General features: G+C 36.7%; 1 protein-coding gene across 2 annotated transcripts in view; it reads left to right on the forward strand.

Moving 5' to 3' along the window:
* The first annotated feature begins 763 nt into the window (after positions 1-763).
* Positions 764-18,116, forward strand: part of Sox30 (SRY-box transcription factor 30) — a 38,648-nt gene continuing 21,295 nt past the window's right edge. Inside the window, exons 1-4 of one of the 2 annotated variants that reach the window (XM_027938695.3) lie at positions 764-1,808; positions 3,142-3,381; positions 4,603-4,782; positions 12,911-13,403. In XM_027938695.3, coding sequence (XP_027794496.1) covers positions 803-1,808; positions 3,142-3,381; positions 4,603-4,782; positions 12,911-13,403 — 1,919 coding nt within the window. In that variant the 5' untranslated portion in view covers positions 764-802. The remainder of the gene's footprint in view (positions 1,809-3,141; positions 3,382-4,602; positions 4,783-12,910; positions 13,404-18,116) is intronic. The other variant, XM_027938696.2, reaches the window with a different exon arrangement.

The following is an 18,116-nucleotide window of genomic DNA, read 5'->3' on the forward strand; positions in this document are numbered from 1 at the left end:
GATTTTGGCAGCTGTAATGGTACAAGAGTGAAAAGCAAGACTATTTATAGGACTATGGAAGGATCTAGGTGAAAGATGGTGGAAGCTTAAAAGAGGGTAACAGCGATGAAGCCCCAAAGAAACGGATGACTTTGGTGTGTATTCGGGAAATAGGGCCCAAAAGACCTGGCAATTGAAAGTTTCATAACACAATAACCACAGTAAATTGAATGTCATCCCCAAGCTTTCAACAAATAGGGTTACTGAGAAGTTGGAAATTCCCCCCACACCTCCTCGATGACGATCCCGACGTCCCGTCGATGTTCACGGTCGTCCTCGCAAAGCGCTGGCACAAGGCCTGGTTCCCAGCCCACGTAGGAGGCTCACGGCTTTATCCCTGGAGGTCAGTAGCTTGGAACAGCTCCGTCTCCAGGGCAACGCCATTGTCGGTGCTCCGGGCGGGGGAGGGGTAACTAAGGACAACGGCCGGAAGAGAACTGCGGAAGAGAGGGAGAGTCAGAGGGGGAAAATGGGGAACACGTGCTGCTGCTCCGGCTATCTCGGGTGATTCGAGGCTTCTGCACGAGGCAAGAGCTAAAGGCTGGAGGAGCCGAGGAACGTGCCTGCGATTGGTGTGCCGGGGGCGGCGGGACGCTTCCGATTGGACGAGGCTGAAACGGAGGCTGCATTTTGAACCGCGTAGGGTTCTGGGTAGCAAAGACCTTGGAAGGGTCTTAACCGAAAGGGGGAGGGGGAAGGTCGCCAACAAACGGCTGAGCTCACAATCCCGGCCGGGCCAGGCCGGGGCGCCCCCCTCCCCCCTATGGAGAGAGCCAGGCCGGAGCCGCCGCCTCAGCCGCGCCAACTGCCACGGGCGACCCCACCTCGCCGGTTGCGCCCCGCTCCGCCCCCGCTGCCGGTCGAGGGCACTGCCTTTAGGGCGGCGGCCGCCGAGCCTCCTCCGTCGCCGGCCCTGTGCGGGGCCGCCATTGCGACGGTGGCCTCGTCGTGCGGAGAGGCCCCGCCGTCGGGCGTCCAGTCCACCGCACAGCGGCTACTTCAGGTGAAGCCGGAACAGGTGTTATTGCTACCGCCCGGGCCACTACTGCCTCAGGCCCAGGACAAAGGCGCCGCCGTCTCGCCCGCGCAGGCGCGGCTGCTGCAGCTGAGGTCCGAGCTGCTGCTGTTGCCGCCTCCTCCGGCGTCCGAGGGCGCCCCCTGCAGGCCCGAGCTGCGTCCGGTGCTGCCGCGGGCGCTGCAGGTCAAGGCGGAGAAGCAGGAGCTGGGACCCGCCTTGGACCCGTCGACTGGCCCTCGGAGGGCGGTCGAGGCGGGCCCTAGAGCTTGCAGAGCGGCCAAAGTGGAAGGCCCCGGGCCGGCCCTCGACAGCCGCAGAGGAGACAAGAAGAAGGGCAAGCTGGAGGCCGAGGAGGTCATGAGGGATGCAGCAAAAGGCAGGGAAGGCAAAAGCCTGACGGCTGTCGGAGAAGGAGTCATCAAAACTGAGGAGCCCGAGAGACTCTCGGAGGACTGCAGGCTCGGCGCGGAGCCGGCCTCCAATGGCTTGGGCCATGGCAGCAAGGAGGTCATCCTAGCCCAGCCGTCTAGTGCTTTTGGGCCGCACCAGCAAGACCTCAGGATCCCTTTGACTCTCCACACTGTCCCCCCGGGGGCCCGGATCCAATTTCAGGGACCTCCACCTTCTGAGCTGATAAGGTTGACCAAAGTTCCCCTGACACCAGTGCCTATTAAAATGCAATCCTTATTGGAGCCTTCTGTAAAAATTGAAACCAAAGATGTCCCGCTCACCGTGCTTCCCTCAGACGCAGGTATTAGACGGCAGGGGAATCTGGTTTTCAAACTTCGCCTATGTTGCCCCATAGCAGACATGTCAGCAGTTCAGAAGCCTAAAGTAGAAAAATAAAATCATGGAACTGATTCTTAGTCTGCACAGGTATCACTTCTGATTGACTTGTACGTATACCAGTAAAATACACTTAACACGTTCAAGAGTCCCACATAGTTTTAAAGAATGTTTTAAGGACCAGTAAACAATAAGATTTAGCTAATTTTTGTACACAAAAAATAGAAATATTCTTGCTAGACAGTGGCAAAGCCTTCAGTTTATATGCTACAAAAAATCAACATTAAATATATCCTATTATAGTAGGTCAATACTAAGTATTAAGAAATAGAAGAAACAATGGTGTTTATACCCATTATGGAGGTTATCTTCTTCAAAAATGAACAATAAACGTTTTTCTAGGAGAAAACAATAAATGATTAAATGTAACTAGTCTAAAAACTTTTAGGACACTTTCTATTTTTATTGTATTTTCTAAACACTTTTATGTTTATTGTTTGTTTTTACTTTATTGATTTCACCTACCCAGCTTATTTGCTTGTTTTTATCTTCCCTAGTTTTGACTTTGCTTTCATTGTCTAAAAGAAATAATAGAATAGTTATCTTTACACTACATTTCTATCCTTTACTTTAATAATTTTATAAATCAAGTAATCCTACAATAAAGAGAAAAATATAGGAAGTTTACAGACAGTATTTTTATGAACTGCATAGAAATGTGAAGCTAGCCAATTTTCTTTATTTGAACAAGCTGTGACTCTTGAAATTCACTTTTATTTATTTTTTCCTGTTTATCTTGTAGAACATAGTTTAGTTGGACAGGAGCTTCATCATCACAGTGAAATACAATTAATATAGTATTATAAGTATTTTTGCTTCAAAGGACATTATAGCACCATGTAAATTAGTTCCTTTACACATATAGATAACATATACTTAATGGTAGACTTATAGTCCTGAATAAGTCATAGTTTTTCTCCTCTAATGATGGAGTGTTTTTTAGTGGTAAATAAATGTTAATTATTGTTAGAGGTTTTAATAAAGCTCAAAGGAATAATAAACCAGCAATTTACTGTGTCTTCAACATTATTATTTCATCAAAAGAGTCCTTCTAAGCTATAGTTTTGAATGCTGAGTTCAGGGATTATAAGGAATTCTGGAATATTAGTGATTCTTTGGCTGTATTGAAGTGTATAATTTCTTTGGATACTTAAAAAATAAGTATAGATGAAGGTACACTTCACTTTATGGTTGTATGTGTGTCACATTAATTTAGTCTCTTAATTTTTGTCATGTAGGAATACCAGATACTCCCTTCAGTAAGGACAGAAATGGTCACGTGAAGCGACCCATGAATGCATTTATGGTTTGGGCAAGGATCCACCGGCCAGCACTAGCCAAAGCTAACCCAGCGGCCAACAATGCAGAAATCAGTGTGCAGCTCGGGTTAGAGTGGAACAAACTTAGTGAAGAACAAAAGAAACCTTATTATGATGAAGCACAAAAGATTAAAGAAAAGCACAGAGAGGAATTTCCTGGTAATCAAATGAAATAAACAAAGTCTCTTTCTAACTTATTTTAAATTTATTTAGATACAAATTAAATTAGGTTGAGATGGAAGGACAAAAATGTGTAATTTTTTCCTAATCTGATAATGTGCAAGAAAGGGAATAGTGACCATTGTTATAGTAATGATTGATATACAAAGCATAAGTTTTCTTAAATGGAAATAAGTGGGGGGATATCTGAGTGGTCTCATATTTACCAACTAATGCAAACCAGGGGACATACAGTTTTACTGTAGTTTTGATTAAACCTAGACAGAAACATATATAGATAATGGCATAAATTTAATGGCAATAAATATCTACATTTCTGGGGTATACTGGATATATTAAAATCATGGCAACAGAAATGTACAGTATGTACTTAAAAGATAATGAAAAAGCAAGGACTAATACCATATTATATGGTTATTAGAACATCATCCTGTCTTTTGATTGATACACTTATTCCCTTCATGTTATAATTAAATGAATCTGATTCTTTCCCAGCAACAATGATGTTGAGATTAAGCTTAGGTAATTACACAGTATATGGCTAACATAACTACACAGGATTCAAAAGAATTAGTTTTTTTCCCTCGAAATATGAGCAAGGCGTCTTAGGAGGGAAGATCAGAGGTAGTAACTACAGAGAATCAGTGATTTTTCTGGTTATGCATTAGCTACAATTGCCCTAATGTTACTCTTCTGACTTTGAAAGGAAATTGAGTTATTTATGGTTTTGGAAATTGCTAGGTATAGAAGAGTGACTCCTTTTAAGCATAAAAATAGTGACTAGTTATTAATGTCTATTGTAGACAATTTTATCTTATGGAAAGGGAGGAAACAGGAGGAAATGAATAAAGTCTTATGGGGAGACATTGCTTTAGGAAAAATAAAAATAGGAGAGGAATGGCTTTTGGATTTAAACTCAATGGCTTTGAGGTAGATTCTGCTACAATTCAGTGTGTCACTGTATATAAGACATTTGACTTTCAGCTATGGGTTACAAAAGTGACAACTAGTTAGAAGCTATATGCCTATATATGTTAACTTGCACAATGGAGGAGTCATTCACAGAAATTTTATTATAGAAATGGAAAATATGCTTTTAAAAACTTTGAATTATATTACATTTCTAATTTAACAAAAAAGAATTATTTAAACGCTAATTAGTCTGTACTTTTATATTAAAAAGTCTATCTTCTTCTATAGGTTGGGTTTATCAGCCTCGTCCAGGGAAGCGAAAACGCTTCCCTCTAAGTGTTTCCAATGTATTTTCTGGTACCACACAGAATATTATCTCTACAAATCCTACAACAATTTATCCTTATCGCTCACCTACCTACTCTGTGGTAATTCCCAGCCTACAGAACACCATCACTCATCCAGTTGGTGAGTTGGTTTTATTGTAGATTACTATTTTTTAAATAGCTGCATGAAAATTTTAGCTCAAGTTGAAATGTTGTTTCTGAGAGGTGTAGATATTAGGCTTAGAATTTAGAAAAACAATATTAATGGAGGGGAATCAAAAAAAGAACATTAAATAGGAGAAGGAAAAATTTCAGTAGACCACGAAATACTTGGTTTGCCAGAGTAGCAAATGTGTAAAACCTCACCTTTTAAGCAAGTCAGGATGAGCCCTTAGATTAGTCAGATAATGCAGGAAACGACTGGCGACGTAATTTAGTAGGAAGTAGGAGTGTCTTCTCACTCTTAGCATAAAAGAAAGTCTCACTAATGGGGTATGAGGCATCCTGTTCTGGAACTTAGTAATAACACTGATCTGTTAAAGACCATTCTCTTGATGCCCTAGAAATGCAGTGGAAGTTATTCATTTTCTATAAAATATTTGTTTGGGTTATTGTATTCTTTCTCTCTAAATTTATTCTCTATTATCAGTTACTTTATTTATTTGTGGTATTGGGGATTGAACACAGGGGTACTCAACAACTGAGCTACATCACCAGTCCTTTTTATTTATTTTGAGACAGGGTCTCACTAAGTTGCTGAGGCTGATCTTGAACTTTTGATCCTCCTGCCTCAGACTCCTGAGTAGTTGAGATTACAGGTGTGTACCATGGTGCCTGGCTCTATTATCAGTTCTTTATAACATGTCTGTCTACTGATTGTAGGAGCTCAAAATTGAGAACCTTGTATCTTAATAACTTGTTGTTAGGCTATCCATCATTGGTTTGTTCTTCCTGAACTTATTTTAACCATGTAAAATAACCATATAAAAAAGCTCTTAGGAAGAGCTTTATCCATTGACTGTTTGCTATCACTTGTTAAAGTCTTCCTGATGACAAATCTACCCCTTTGAGAGGTATAGGTATCTTGGAAATTAACTTATTAGCATTTTAAGCATTTTCAATGTTTCTTTTACTGTATCATTTTAGCAATCAGTAGCAATAAAGCCATATCCAAGATGCCTAGACTCAAGAAAAAGATTCAGAAAGTTAATCTTGTAACCTTTTCCCCCTCCCAGCTTAGTCAGGCACTCTTACCCTTTACCGTTTGGTAGTATTGCCTTTAATCTTGTATTTTAAAATAGGCTTATTTATGTCTGTCTTTATTTTCTTTGTTTTCATGTTTTTTTTTTCTTTTTGTGATATTGGGGATTGAACTTGGGCAATCTACAACTGTCCCAGATATTTATCTATTTATTTTATTGGTGCATTATAATTATATGTAATAGTGGGATTTTTTGTTAAGTTACATGCACTTAAAATGATTTGGTCAGTTTCATTCCCAGAAGTAACTCTGTTTACCCTTTTCTCCTCCCTCCTTTTGGTCCCCTTTGTCTACTAGTCTCCTTTATATTTTCATGGCATCTTCCCTCTTATTTTCCCTTTTTTTCTCTCCAGTTTCCACATGTGAGAACATATGATCATTGACTTTCTGAGTCTGGCTTATTTCACTTCCAGCCCTTTATTTTTTATTTTTGAGGACTTGCAATCTTCCTGCCTCAGCTTCTTATATAGCTGGGACTGTAGGAACTTGCCACTATGCCCAGCATGCTATGTTATTTGTGATTTCTATTTTCATAATACATGTTTCTCCATTTTGTTCCTAAGACTTCATTTAGATCTGCTGCATCCACTGTTAAATACTATCTTTTTGCTTTCTTTCTTTCTTTTTTTTTGTTGAGGTGGTGGGTATCAGGGATTGAACTCAGTGTCACTCAACTCCTGAGCCACATCCCTAGCCCTAATTTGTATTTTATTTAGAGACAGAGTCTCACTGAGTTGCTCAGTCATCTCGCCATTGCTGAGGCTGGCTTTGAACTAAAGATCCTCCTGCCTCAGCCTCCTTAAATACTGTATGCTTTCTAAAAAACATTTTTATCAATGTTCTTATTTGAAGCAGTAGAAATTAATAATATACTATATTAATTTTATTCCATACAAAGTTATGAGAAAACTGGAAGGTTTTCTTCTAATGTTGCCCAGGTTCTTTCATCTGTGATGTTATATATAAGTATTGTAGACAGAATTATAGGAAGAAATTTATAATCATACACAATAATAACCAAAGACAAGGTAATGATTTATTTTTAACAATAGCCTTTTTTATGGTGGGAACTAATATCAGTAAATATTCCATTCTTGGATCTCAAATAACAATTAGATAATTTTATTTTATAAACATAGTTTGAGAATTATTTTCCCAGATACCTATCTTAATAATAAATATTTATATGCTACTATGCTGTCTAATCATACAGATTTTAAATATGTTATCTGAAGGCTGTTCTCATCAGCATGTTATATTACTTAGAGGAGTTAGTATAACTTGCAAATTTCACTGTAATATTTCATATTCTAAATAATTTATAAAACTGTTAATAACAAATTATAGCACAGATCTTTTGAGGAATCAGTTTTACTTTCTCATCATCTACAGATGATAATTTTTATACCTTCCTCTTTTGTTGTTTCTTTCAACTACTTTTATATTCTAAATATAAAGTCATGGAAATTTCATTTTTTAAGCACATTTGTTTTATTTCCATGGAAGAGAGATGTCAGAGTAGTGTGACTTTTCTCTTAAAAAAATTTATATTCTATTTTTTTTTCTAGCAAGTTTTGTATTCTAACTTGATAGTGTATTGATTTGATCAGGTTTCAGGTATAGAAAATAGACTTACCAAGCTAGAGTACTCAAGGTCAGCATTTTCAATAGCCAGAAGTTTTGTTGACTTTCCAAAAATGCTCTTGGAAGAGGCCATTTGTATTCACTTTATCTAATATTTTATCAGTTTTGCCTTTGAATTTCACTATAATTCTTAGATGAATACTACCTAAGATTATTTTTATTCATTCTGTTCTCTTGGATTAAAACATTTTGTGAACTTGCCATCTTACTGTAGTTAACCTAATATTCTTAACCTAGCTGCTGTCAAAGTTAATTAGGATTTAGAAATCTTTGTAAGGTCTTCAGTAGGAAGGAGTTTATTGAGTCTCTCTCGTCTTTTGTATTATAATGACTAAATGATTCCATTGATTTTCTTCTTTCTGTTAAAATATTTAGAAAGTCAATTCATATTGACTTTGAGATCTCTCAGACCTGGTTACTTAAGCTTTCCTTAGTGCTAATTTTTATTTGCATATAACTTACAATATTTGAATTTATTTGTTTTGCACATTAGGACAAGCTTTTAATGGGATCAATTTGATTTTGGACAGTTAGTCATAGCAGCTGTTGATCTGGGAGTACATATTTTTTCCTTCTGTGTTGTTAGCATTTATCATATAAAATAACCCTCAACTTTCTTTAACCTTTCGTTTTAGTTATCCTTATCAGTCTTCTCACCTTATTGAACATTTGGGTTCCAAAAGGAAATAATCCCAGGGTGGATTTTTTTTTTTCTTATTACTGAGGAATTTGAATTTAGAAATGCTATGATTACTACTGCACAATATTTAACATACTGAATTCATTGGCTTTTTAGTATCTTTCTCTATTATTGACACCTAATCAAGCTTATTACATTTTATTGTGTATTCTACTAACCCTGTTCTAATAAGCAATAATTTGTGCAGGTCTTCCTAGCATATTTTTATCCCTTTTGGCTCTTCAATCTATTTGAAGATTGGAAGTGTAATTTGATATTCTCCCTATTTTGGTGAATTTTGCTATCTCAGATTTTTCTGAATAAATTCTAAAACCATATTTGTTTGCCTGCCTATCTGTCCTTTCTGCTGCCTTATATTTATTAAATAACTATTGTATATCTGTGTTGTGAACAAAATATAAAGATTATTTTATAGTTTCTGTGGAATCAAAGTGTTCATAAGGTAGTTGTGGAAAAGATAGATACAAATTAAACTAATTTTACTATGTCTTTGATACAATTTATAGTAACTTTCTTGTCTGGTATTATTTTTAAATCCAACACATTATTTTCTCTGCCTCTCACATTTAATGCTATATTCCAAGATCTTTTCCTGTTTTTAATAACTGAAAGTGCTTATAGCATGATAGTCCAGAATTCTCTGTGGGTGTATTTTATCAAATGTCTTTGCTAGTTATGCCAGCATCTTTATTTTATATTAGTATTAGTATTCAAATGTAGTTAAAGGATTTAGAACTTCTGTAGAAATGGTATTTTATTTTCTTTTTAAATGTCACTTTGCATGTGTATGAATTTTCTTATTATATCATTGTGTCTTCTGCATTTCATTTGTCAAGCCTGAAATTGGTTTTCTGTACTAAATCTTTTTTTTTTTTTTTAAGAGAGAGAGAGAGAGAGAGAGTTTTTAATATTATTTTTTAGATTTCGGCAGACACAACATCTTTGTTTGTATGTGGTGCTGAGGATCGAACCCAGGCCGCACACATGCCAGGGGAACGTGCTACTGCTTGAGCCACATCCCCAGCCCCTGTACTAAATCTTAGTTGACATTTTCCTCTTCAGAAAATGTTTTCTCTAAATTTTTCATATGTTTTCTCTGAGTTTTTAATTTAGAAGTTTACTACTTCTAATATTTAATATTTTCATAGTAAATGCATGGAATTTTTAGTTTACCTATTTCTTGCTTAAACAAAACAGAACAAAAGAAAATACATTTTCATGATTCTGATGCTGTTAGGATTATATTATCATATAATTATATTCTGATATAATTGTTATAATTCAGATATCATTTTTTTAAAAGATGGTCTACTTGTCCTTGTCAAGGCCTTAAGATCCATTCCAGAAAAGTTTTATGTCCATAAGAAACTCAAATGTATCGAAAAAATTCCTTGAAAAGTGATGTAATTCTTGTAAGTTCTCTTGAAAAGTGGGAAGGAGGAATCACTTGGTTCAATGCAAAGTCTTCTTTTTTTTTTTTTTTTTTTTGGTTTCAGGGATTGAGCCCAGGGAGATTTAACCACTAAGTCACAGCTCTAGCCCTTTTATATATTTTATTTAGAGACAGGGTCTCCCTGAGTTGTTTAGGGCCTTGTTAAATTACTGAGGCTGGCTTTGAATTTGTAATCCTCCTGTCTCAGCCTCCTGAGTCACTGGGATTACAGGTGTGTGCCATCTGCAAAGTCTTCTTTTGCTCCTTATTACCTTTGTCTTTTCCTAAGCTCTACTTTTCTTAGCATTGTCTAACTATTCTCATTTCTCCATTTCCCATCTGTCTGTCCCCAGCTACATGCCATACATGTTCTCTTCTTATTATTACCTCTTATAGAAAAAAATTGGTTTGTGTCAGTTTCTGCCATGACTCTGTTGCTTCACTGTTCATCCCAATCATACAGCAAAAAATTGTACCTTTCTTTCATTGAACATGTGCAGTAGTTTTTTTGCTCTTAAGACAGTTTAAACACAAAGCTTATTTTTTTTACGCATGTAAAGTCCAAAATGGGTATTTTTGGTTGGTAAGTGGCTCTCTTCCAAAAGGTAATTTATAGACAAGCTAATCCTGATTTGTGGTTCTGCCATCTTTTAATATATGGCATCTAAGGCCTCTGTACTGTTGTGCCTGGACCTGCAGAAGGGAAAAGAACATGGATGGTCATGTGTGAGAGTCTTTCATGGGCCAGTCCTAGAAGAGATGGACATAGCTTCTGTTTACATTCTACCAGGTAGCCCTTATCTACATGGCACTCTTAACTGCAAGGGAGGCTGGCAAATATAACCTAGAAGAAGAGTAAACAAGGCACTGACTAGTTTCTGACTGGCTAGTTTCTACCATATATAGTTGTTTGATAGGTTAGAGGTCTGTCTTTTTCACAAACCTTCCTTGTTCATTGACAGTTTTAACAGTGGTGACTGTATGTTGCAGACTTTAACCTCCTATTTAACATCCTTGGTTTTGGCGGGTGGAATATCAATGATTGAACCCAGGGGTAATTAACCACTGAGTCACATCCCAGCTCTTTTTATTTTTTTATTTTGAGACAGGGTCAGGCTAAGTTGCTTAGGGCCTCACTAAGTTCCTGAGGCTGACCTTGAATTTGCAGTCCTTCTGTCTCAGCCTCCCACGTCTCTTGGATTAAAGGCATGCATGAACTCATGTGGCTTGAATTTTGACATGATGCTATGCTTTCATATAACTCCTTATCTACCTAATTTATGACCATAGAGCAAAAAGTGCCTGGAACATTTTAGTTGCTTAATGAATACTTGAATCGAATGAATGCATAATTATAGTGCCATGCCTCATTTTCACCTCTTCTTTTATAGAAATACATTTGGTAGAAAAGAACATTTGGTAAAAGACACAACCCTCCCTTCCTCAGTGACTGAAACTTTATTAATCGTTCTGTACAGCTCTTATAATTTACTTTTTGTTTGCTTAGAAAGACCATACTTCTTTACTGAAAACTAAGAGCTTTTTGTACTGGTTATAGGAAAAAGAAATCTGCACCAGAGGTAGATTTTTGGTAAATGTTTTGAGCACAAAAATAATGCAATTTATAAAATCTTGAGAGATTTTGAAAGTTAGAGCCTGACTTTAGAGGAGGTTTTTATCTTTAGGCTGATTTGTTAGTTTCTTCTTTTATCCACTCCAATCTTTCTTTATTTTTTATTAACCAGATTCTGGGGATACACTCTCAAGTGCCCAGCTTGGTGATTGTGGTAGGGGTGGTGGACATAAAAATATTTACACTATTTTGTGATAGTTATAGATTTGCAAGGTTTTGAGGAATGGTATTTATAGCAGGGCACAATGGGGATTAGGAAAGAAATTGTGCTTGATAAACCAGGAAAGGCCTGACGAAAGCCTGTGCCTCACAGGTGAGAGGACTAATCCATGCTACCTCATCAACTGAGCATCAGGATAGCTTCATTCATACTTTATTGTTACTTCACTGGGTCAGATACCATCTTGAAACAGATGCATGTGTCCCTTCATTCCCTATTTCCAGGATGTGGAGAGGAATTATCTGCATTAACTGAAATAAAGAAGGGGTGGTGTTATCTGGATATCGTTGAAAGACTGATCTATAATTTTTTGGCCTTGACAGAGACATTCCTAACTTCAGTCTGTTCTTGAACTGCACTTTTTTTTTAATTTCCAGTGCAGACAGCTAGCTGCATTGGAATATACTGTGTATTACTCTATTGCTATGACTTCTGTCAGTATTTAATTAGGAATATTTAGTTACATTAAGGATAGGTATGTCATTTGGATAAAAGGGCAACTCAGTCAGCATCCTGTCTTCAGGAACAGAAAGATAAAACACAAAATTGATTTACCTGACTTTAAAAATTCTGCCATAATCCCCATTGTGCCCTGCTCTAAATAGCATTTCCTTTAATATATGTCACAAATGGTTGATCTTTGCTAAGTTTACGTTTGTTGGGAAATTTCCTTATGGATTCATGTTGAATGCAATGGAGTGAAACAATGTTGTTTATCACTTAACTTTTTTCCAACAAAATTGTCATTTATAATTTAGTTTAATATACAGAAGTATATAAAAGAAAAATTACCCATACTACTACTCTGAAACTCTATTAATATTAAAAATAAAATTAATATATTTCAATTTATAAAATTCACATAATACCAAATCAAAGTCTAGCTTTTCCTACTGTTCAACTGTCCTGTTCCCTTTCCAAGATGACCTTTCAGGTAGTTATTGTCAGTAGTTATATTATTTGTTAGAAAAAATTATATATGCCTACCAGCATTTGTATATATTCCTGCTTTCAACTTATGAATAAGTAGTTTTATCAATTTATTTATTCATCCAAAACAATTTGTTGGGGGCTTAATCTGTGCCTTGCAGAACTCTGCCTCAGAGTGCAGTAATGAACAAAACAGAAAAAGTCTCTCTTTTTTTGGGACTTTGAGTTTGTTTGGGAAATAGATTTTTTTTTGGAAATATGAATAAAGAAATCATGGTGTCTTTCAGTTTGTTCAAAATGCTATAAATGAAATACAGCGGTTTGGTATGATAATGCTGTTAGGTAAGGTAATTATGAAGGCCTCTTAACAGTTCATTAAATTTTACTGGAAAAGGAAAAACATGCCATGATCAAATTAATGCTTGACCTATGCTCTTTTTATTTCTAAAGGTGAAGCCCCACCTGCCATCCAACTGCCCACACCTGCAGTCCAGCGCCCAAGCCCCATCACACTTTTCCAGCCCAGCGTCTCCAGTACTGCCCAGGTAGCCGTCCAGGCTCCAAGTCTGCCACTTCGCCCAGCACTCCCTCCTCAACGCTTTGCTGGGCCTTCCCAAACTGACACTAATCGGCTACCTTCTGGAGCCAATCGCTCTGTGAAGAGACCTACTCCTGTCTCTCTGGAGAGCACCAGCAGGATTCCAACTAGTGCAAGTACAGCCCATGCCAGATTTGCAACCTCAACCATCCAACCTCCCAAGGAGTATTCCAGCGTTTCCACTTGTCCCAGAAGTGCTCCAATCCCCCAGGCTTCTCCCCTTCCACACTCACATGTCTACCAGCCTCCTCCCCTTGGCCATCCAGCCACACTGTTTGGGACACCTCCACGATTCTCTTTCCATCACCCTTACTTCCTACCTGGACCTCACTACTTCCCATCAAGGTAAATGAACAGTTTTTTTTTTTTTCCTTTCACTTAAAAATGTAGCTAATGAATTTTACTTCTGAAGGCATATCTTTTTTTATTAAAAAGGGGACTTCCTCAGTTTAGAGACTGAATAGGAACCAAGCAATTTTCACAAATGGATGGGGATTGCAGGTGAGGCTTGGGGGAGCTAGAAAGAGTGCATGGCTTGCCTAACAAAATAGCTCTTACTCAGCCCTGTCCAGGTTTTTCCACATGAAAATATAGGCTTCAATATTGTCAGATGATTTTTTTCATAGGAAACAACTGTAAGGACCTTAAGATCTCCTTACTGTATGCTTTTTAAATTTTAATGTGTGCGTAAATTATGGGCATCTTCTTAAAATGCTTATCCTGATTTATTAGATCTGGGATGTAGTAGTATCCTGCTGGAGTATAGTATGCTTGATAGTCGGTATTTATTTATTTATTTAATTATTTAATTATTATTGTGGCATTGGGGATTGAACCCAGGAACTCTATCATTGAGCTATATCTCCAGCCCTTTTTATTTTTAAAAGTGAGTTTGAAACAGGGTCTCATTAAGTTACTGAAGCTGACCTTGAACCTATAAACCTCAGTCTCCAAAGTAGCTAGAACTATGAGCATGTGCCACTGCACTCAGTGATATTCTGCATTTCTAATAAGTTCCCAAATGATGCCAGTTCTGCTGGTTTGTGAACCACATTTTGAATAGCAAGGTAAAGAGGAAAGCTTTCCATCTAAGAAATTTTAAATGAGTAGGTCAAAGTTACTTTTCTTCTCAGTGCCTTTTTATCAAACCAGAAAATTTCCCATGTAATTTAACAATGAAGGAATTGATTTTCATAGGGAAATGTCTAGAGGAAACAAATTTATAACTTTTCATTTTTGGAGTGATAGAATTTAATGCCCTTAAAAGAATCCTGATAGACTGGTAACAACCTCTGTTTTTTAATTGCTGTTATATGGATAGAGATTTTCTTTTTTTAATCAGGTATTGAACCCAGGGGGTGCTTAACCACTACGCCACATCCTTAGTCCTTTTTATTTTTATTTTGAGAAAGGGTCTCACTAAGTTGCTTAGGATCTTGTGAAGTTACTGAGGCTGGCTTAGAACTTGTGATCTGCCTGCCTCAGCTTCCCCAGCTGCTGGGATTATAGGTATGTGCCACCATGGCTGGTCAGAGATAGATTTTGTTGACATTGGAGTGTTAGACATTTAACATTAATCATATATTGTTATTAGAAAGCAAAGCTACTCACCACTTGGGTATACTCACTTCTCAAAAGAAACAGCTTTTGAGGATATATTATATTGCTTCAATTCATAATAGGATTTCTTGCTTTCAAATACTTAGGTCAGAACTGGAAGAAAGTGGAACTAAAGGGGATTAGAATAGGAGAAAGGAGATTTTGCTATCTGAAGTTTGCTTTTTTTCCCCCCTCGTATATACTCTTTTTATCTTTTAGAAACTTACAGGAGTATTTTAGTTCAAGGGATCAAATATCAAGAGATTACTAAAGTCAGGGATTGATAATCTTTTCTCCTTGCTGTCTGCCAGGATCTGGGATTTTTATAGGACTTTTGGAGAATTTTATGAAATGTTTCCTACAGGAGGGTTGCGGGTGGGTTGTATCTCTGAGGTTTGATCTCCATAACTACAAAACAAAATAGCACCACCACCAACAACAACAAATTAAATGGGAGAAGAAGAGAAACTGTTTTAAATGTTTCCTAGAAAAAAGAAAAGTATTAGGAACATAATGGAATTTAATAAATGAGTAGATTTGGGGATACTTGGCCTCAATTAGAACCTTGAGGGGCCATAACTAAAGTTTCAGAAATTTTATTTGTTACATAATTCATTTTCTAATACAGGAAAGTCTTGGACAGTTTATTCACAGGAAAGTAGAAAATGAATCAGAAAGTCCTACAGTCTTACTCTAGCTGCTATTGTTTTTTGTTCACTGTATTTTTCTTCCTTTTTCTATGTTTTGGGAGACAGACATCTTTATGTGTGATTCTCACAACATTCATGTGACTTGGGTTTAATACTCCGTTTATCCAATAAATAAATTGATCAGATGTCAAATAGCTTTCCAAAACAGAAGGCAAGTCTTATAAATTATTACTTAAAATACTTTTAAAGTACTTTTCTGACTTTCATCTGTGTCTGACGATAATTTTCACCAGGAAATGGATAATCTAATTATTTATGCTTGCCTCACCTAGTATATTTCGGTAAAATGTAGTATGAGTAAATGACAAAATTGATTCTCTCTGTTTTCTTTTTTTCTGAATTGACAATGAAGTCTTCTACAAAGAAAAATTCTTCCTTAATCTATTTATGTGTGGAATTATTCAACTATTTGAATACCATAATTATAATGGATATTTGAGAAGTAGATATAAACATTTTGGGGTGTATATGTGTATTTTATATATTATTTTAATATTTTTGCTGAACTGGCTATTTCCCCCCTGTGTATCTAGAATAAAAATCAAGTAGGTTAGGTGGTATAATCAAGGAGTTATTTTGTAAAACAGATGAACACTCAGACGTGCTGATCCCTCTCTGAGGGCTAATATCATTATGCCTTTAAATCTTAACCATCTTCATTCTGTGCCTTTTGAACCCTCTTTTTCTGTATACTAATTTGATTCTGTAGAATAGTTCTTCTTTTCTCTCTACCCCTCCTTTTTCCTCCTCTTGTAGCACATTTTAAAATATATTTTTAGTTGTAAATGGACACAATACCTTTTTATTTACTTTCATGAGGTGCTGAGGATCAAACCCAGGGCCCCACACGTGTGAGGCAAGCGCTGTACCACTGAGCCACAGTCCCAGCCCTTGCAGTTCATTTTTATTTTCATATTCAAGAGAGACATGTAGAATTCTGATTCTATTGATTATTGAGTAAAAAAAAGTGTTACAAACCTATTGAAATTAGAGATATTGAAAGATACAAAAGACAAATGGGGAGCTGTTAACTTGAAACATAGAAAATATACTCAGATATGTATATGTGATAGAGAAGATGGGTCAAAGAACTCCTGAATTTGTAGGAATAGATAGCACCCTAATTGTAAAATTTTAGGCAAAAGGAACACAAGGTGAAAAACAATTATCTTTAACCTTTGTTTAGGTCATAGACTCATCTAAGAATTTGATTGCAATCTTAGACTCTCCCTGTAATAATGGACATACACATACATATATAAATTTTTACCTGAATTTTTGTGGGAGAAGGAAATTTATGGTCCCCAAATATGATAAATTTTCCATGCAATTCCTTCTGTTTTACTTAACATTGAATTTAAATATGAGCAATTTAATGCCTAGGTGAACCCATCGAAAGGAAAAGAAGTCTCCATGAGCCAAAGTGACCAATAAGCTAAAAACTCTTTATAGTAGTCCTGGAGATGTTTTCAAATTCATAATTTACCTAAGTTTTTCTAAACTTGGATTTTACTACTTGAGTAAGAAGAGGTGCATTATTGAATCTGTTCAAGGCAGGGTTAAGTACTAAACGTCTTCATAAGCCAGAACCCTAGAAGGGCTTTTCAACCTTGATTAAAAAAAAAAAAATAGAATATTTTTATTGTTGACTCAGATAAAGTACAAAGAGAAACTTTTTTTTTTTTAAAGAAAGGTTTAAGTCTTGAAAGGGGGAATAGCAAAGGAGGGCATTGTTTTTATTTTTCTTTTCTTTTTTTTTTTTTTTTAATGTGGTGCTGAGGATCGAACCCAGGGCCTCACATGTACAAGGCAGGCACTCAAGTCACTGAGCCACAATCCCAGCCCCTAGAAACTTGTTTTTACCCAGGGTTCTATGTGATTTCCACTAGAAGTCAAAACCCCAAGGTGTCTTTCACACATATAGAATCTAAAATCACCCTATCCACTTGATATAGAAATGTCTAAGTTGAGAAATTAGATCTGGGCTGGCAATTAACTGGACACTGCTTTAGCAGAACATTTGCATCATTCAGGTCATTTGGAGCTTTCAAAGGGGGAAAATTGTCAGAATATTGTAAAAGGATTAATTATTTGTAGATCTTAGTAGCCCAAGAATTTGAGATAACTGAAAACCAGAAAGAAACAAAATCAATATGTCAAATCATTAAATAAGACCTCTGTTCCAGTTGAAATGCAGAAATATGAATTGGATACACCTCTCTCTGAAACAATACAAAAACTACACAAAATATATGAAGATATGGTTTTCAAGATATTGAACATCAGGAAATGAAGGGCAGTGGCTCCATTAGAGATAGGAAACTAATGAATCAAGCCCTCCAGAGAAGGGAGTGGGACTTATTATTCAGAGTTGTCACAATATATTACCCAAAATTTGTAGTTTTTTTCTTTTTTTTTTTTTTTGAACTTGGGATTGAATCCAATGGTGCTATACCTCTGAGCTACATCACCCCCCCCCACATACTTTTCTTTTTTTCCTGTTTTTGAGATAGTGTCTAAGTTACCCAGGATGATCTCAAACTTGTTATCTCCTGTTTCAGCTTCCTGAACCACCCCACTTGGCAAAAAAGATACAGTTTTCAATAAAAAAAATATAAGACATACAAAGAAACTAGAAAATGTGACCCATTTAAAGTGTGTGTGGAGGGCAACAGGAACTGCTTTTGAGTGGTTTCAGTATTGGATTTGATAAAGATTTCAAGGCCATTATAAACATGTTCAAATAGCT

The sequence above is a fragment of the Marmota flaviventris genome, chromosome 5, assembly GCF_047511675.1.
Source record: "Marmota flaviventris isolate mMarFla1 chromosome 5, mMarFla1.hap1, whole genome shotgun sequence".
Classification (NCBI taxonomy): domain Eukaryota; kingdom Metazoa; phylum Chordata; class Mammalia; order Rodentia; family Sciuridae; genus Marmota; species Marmota flaviventris.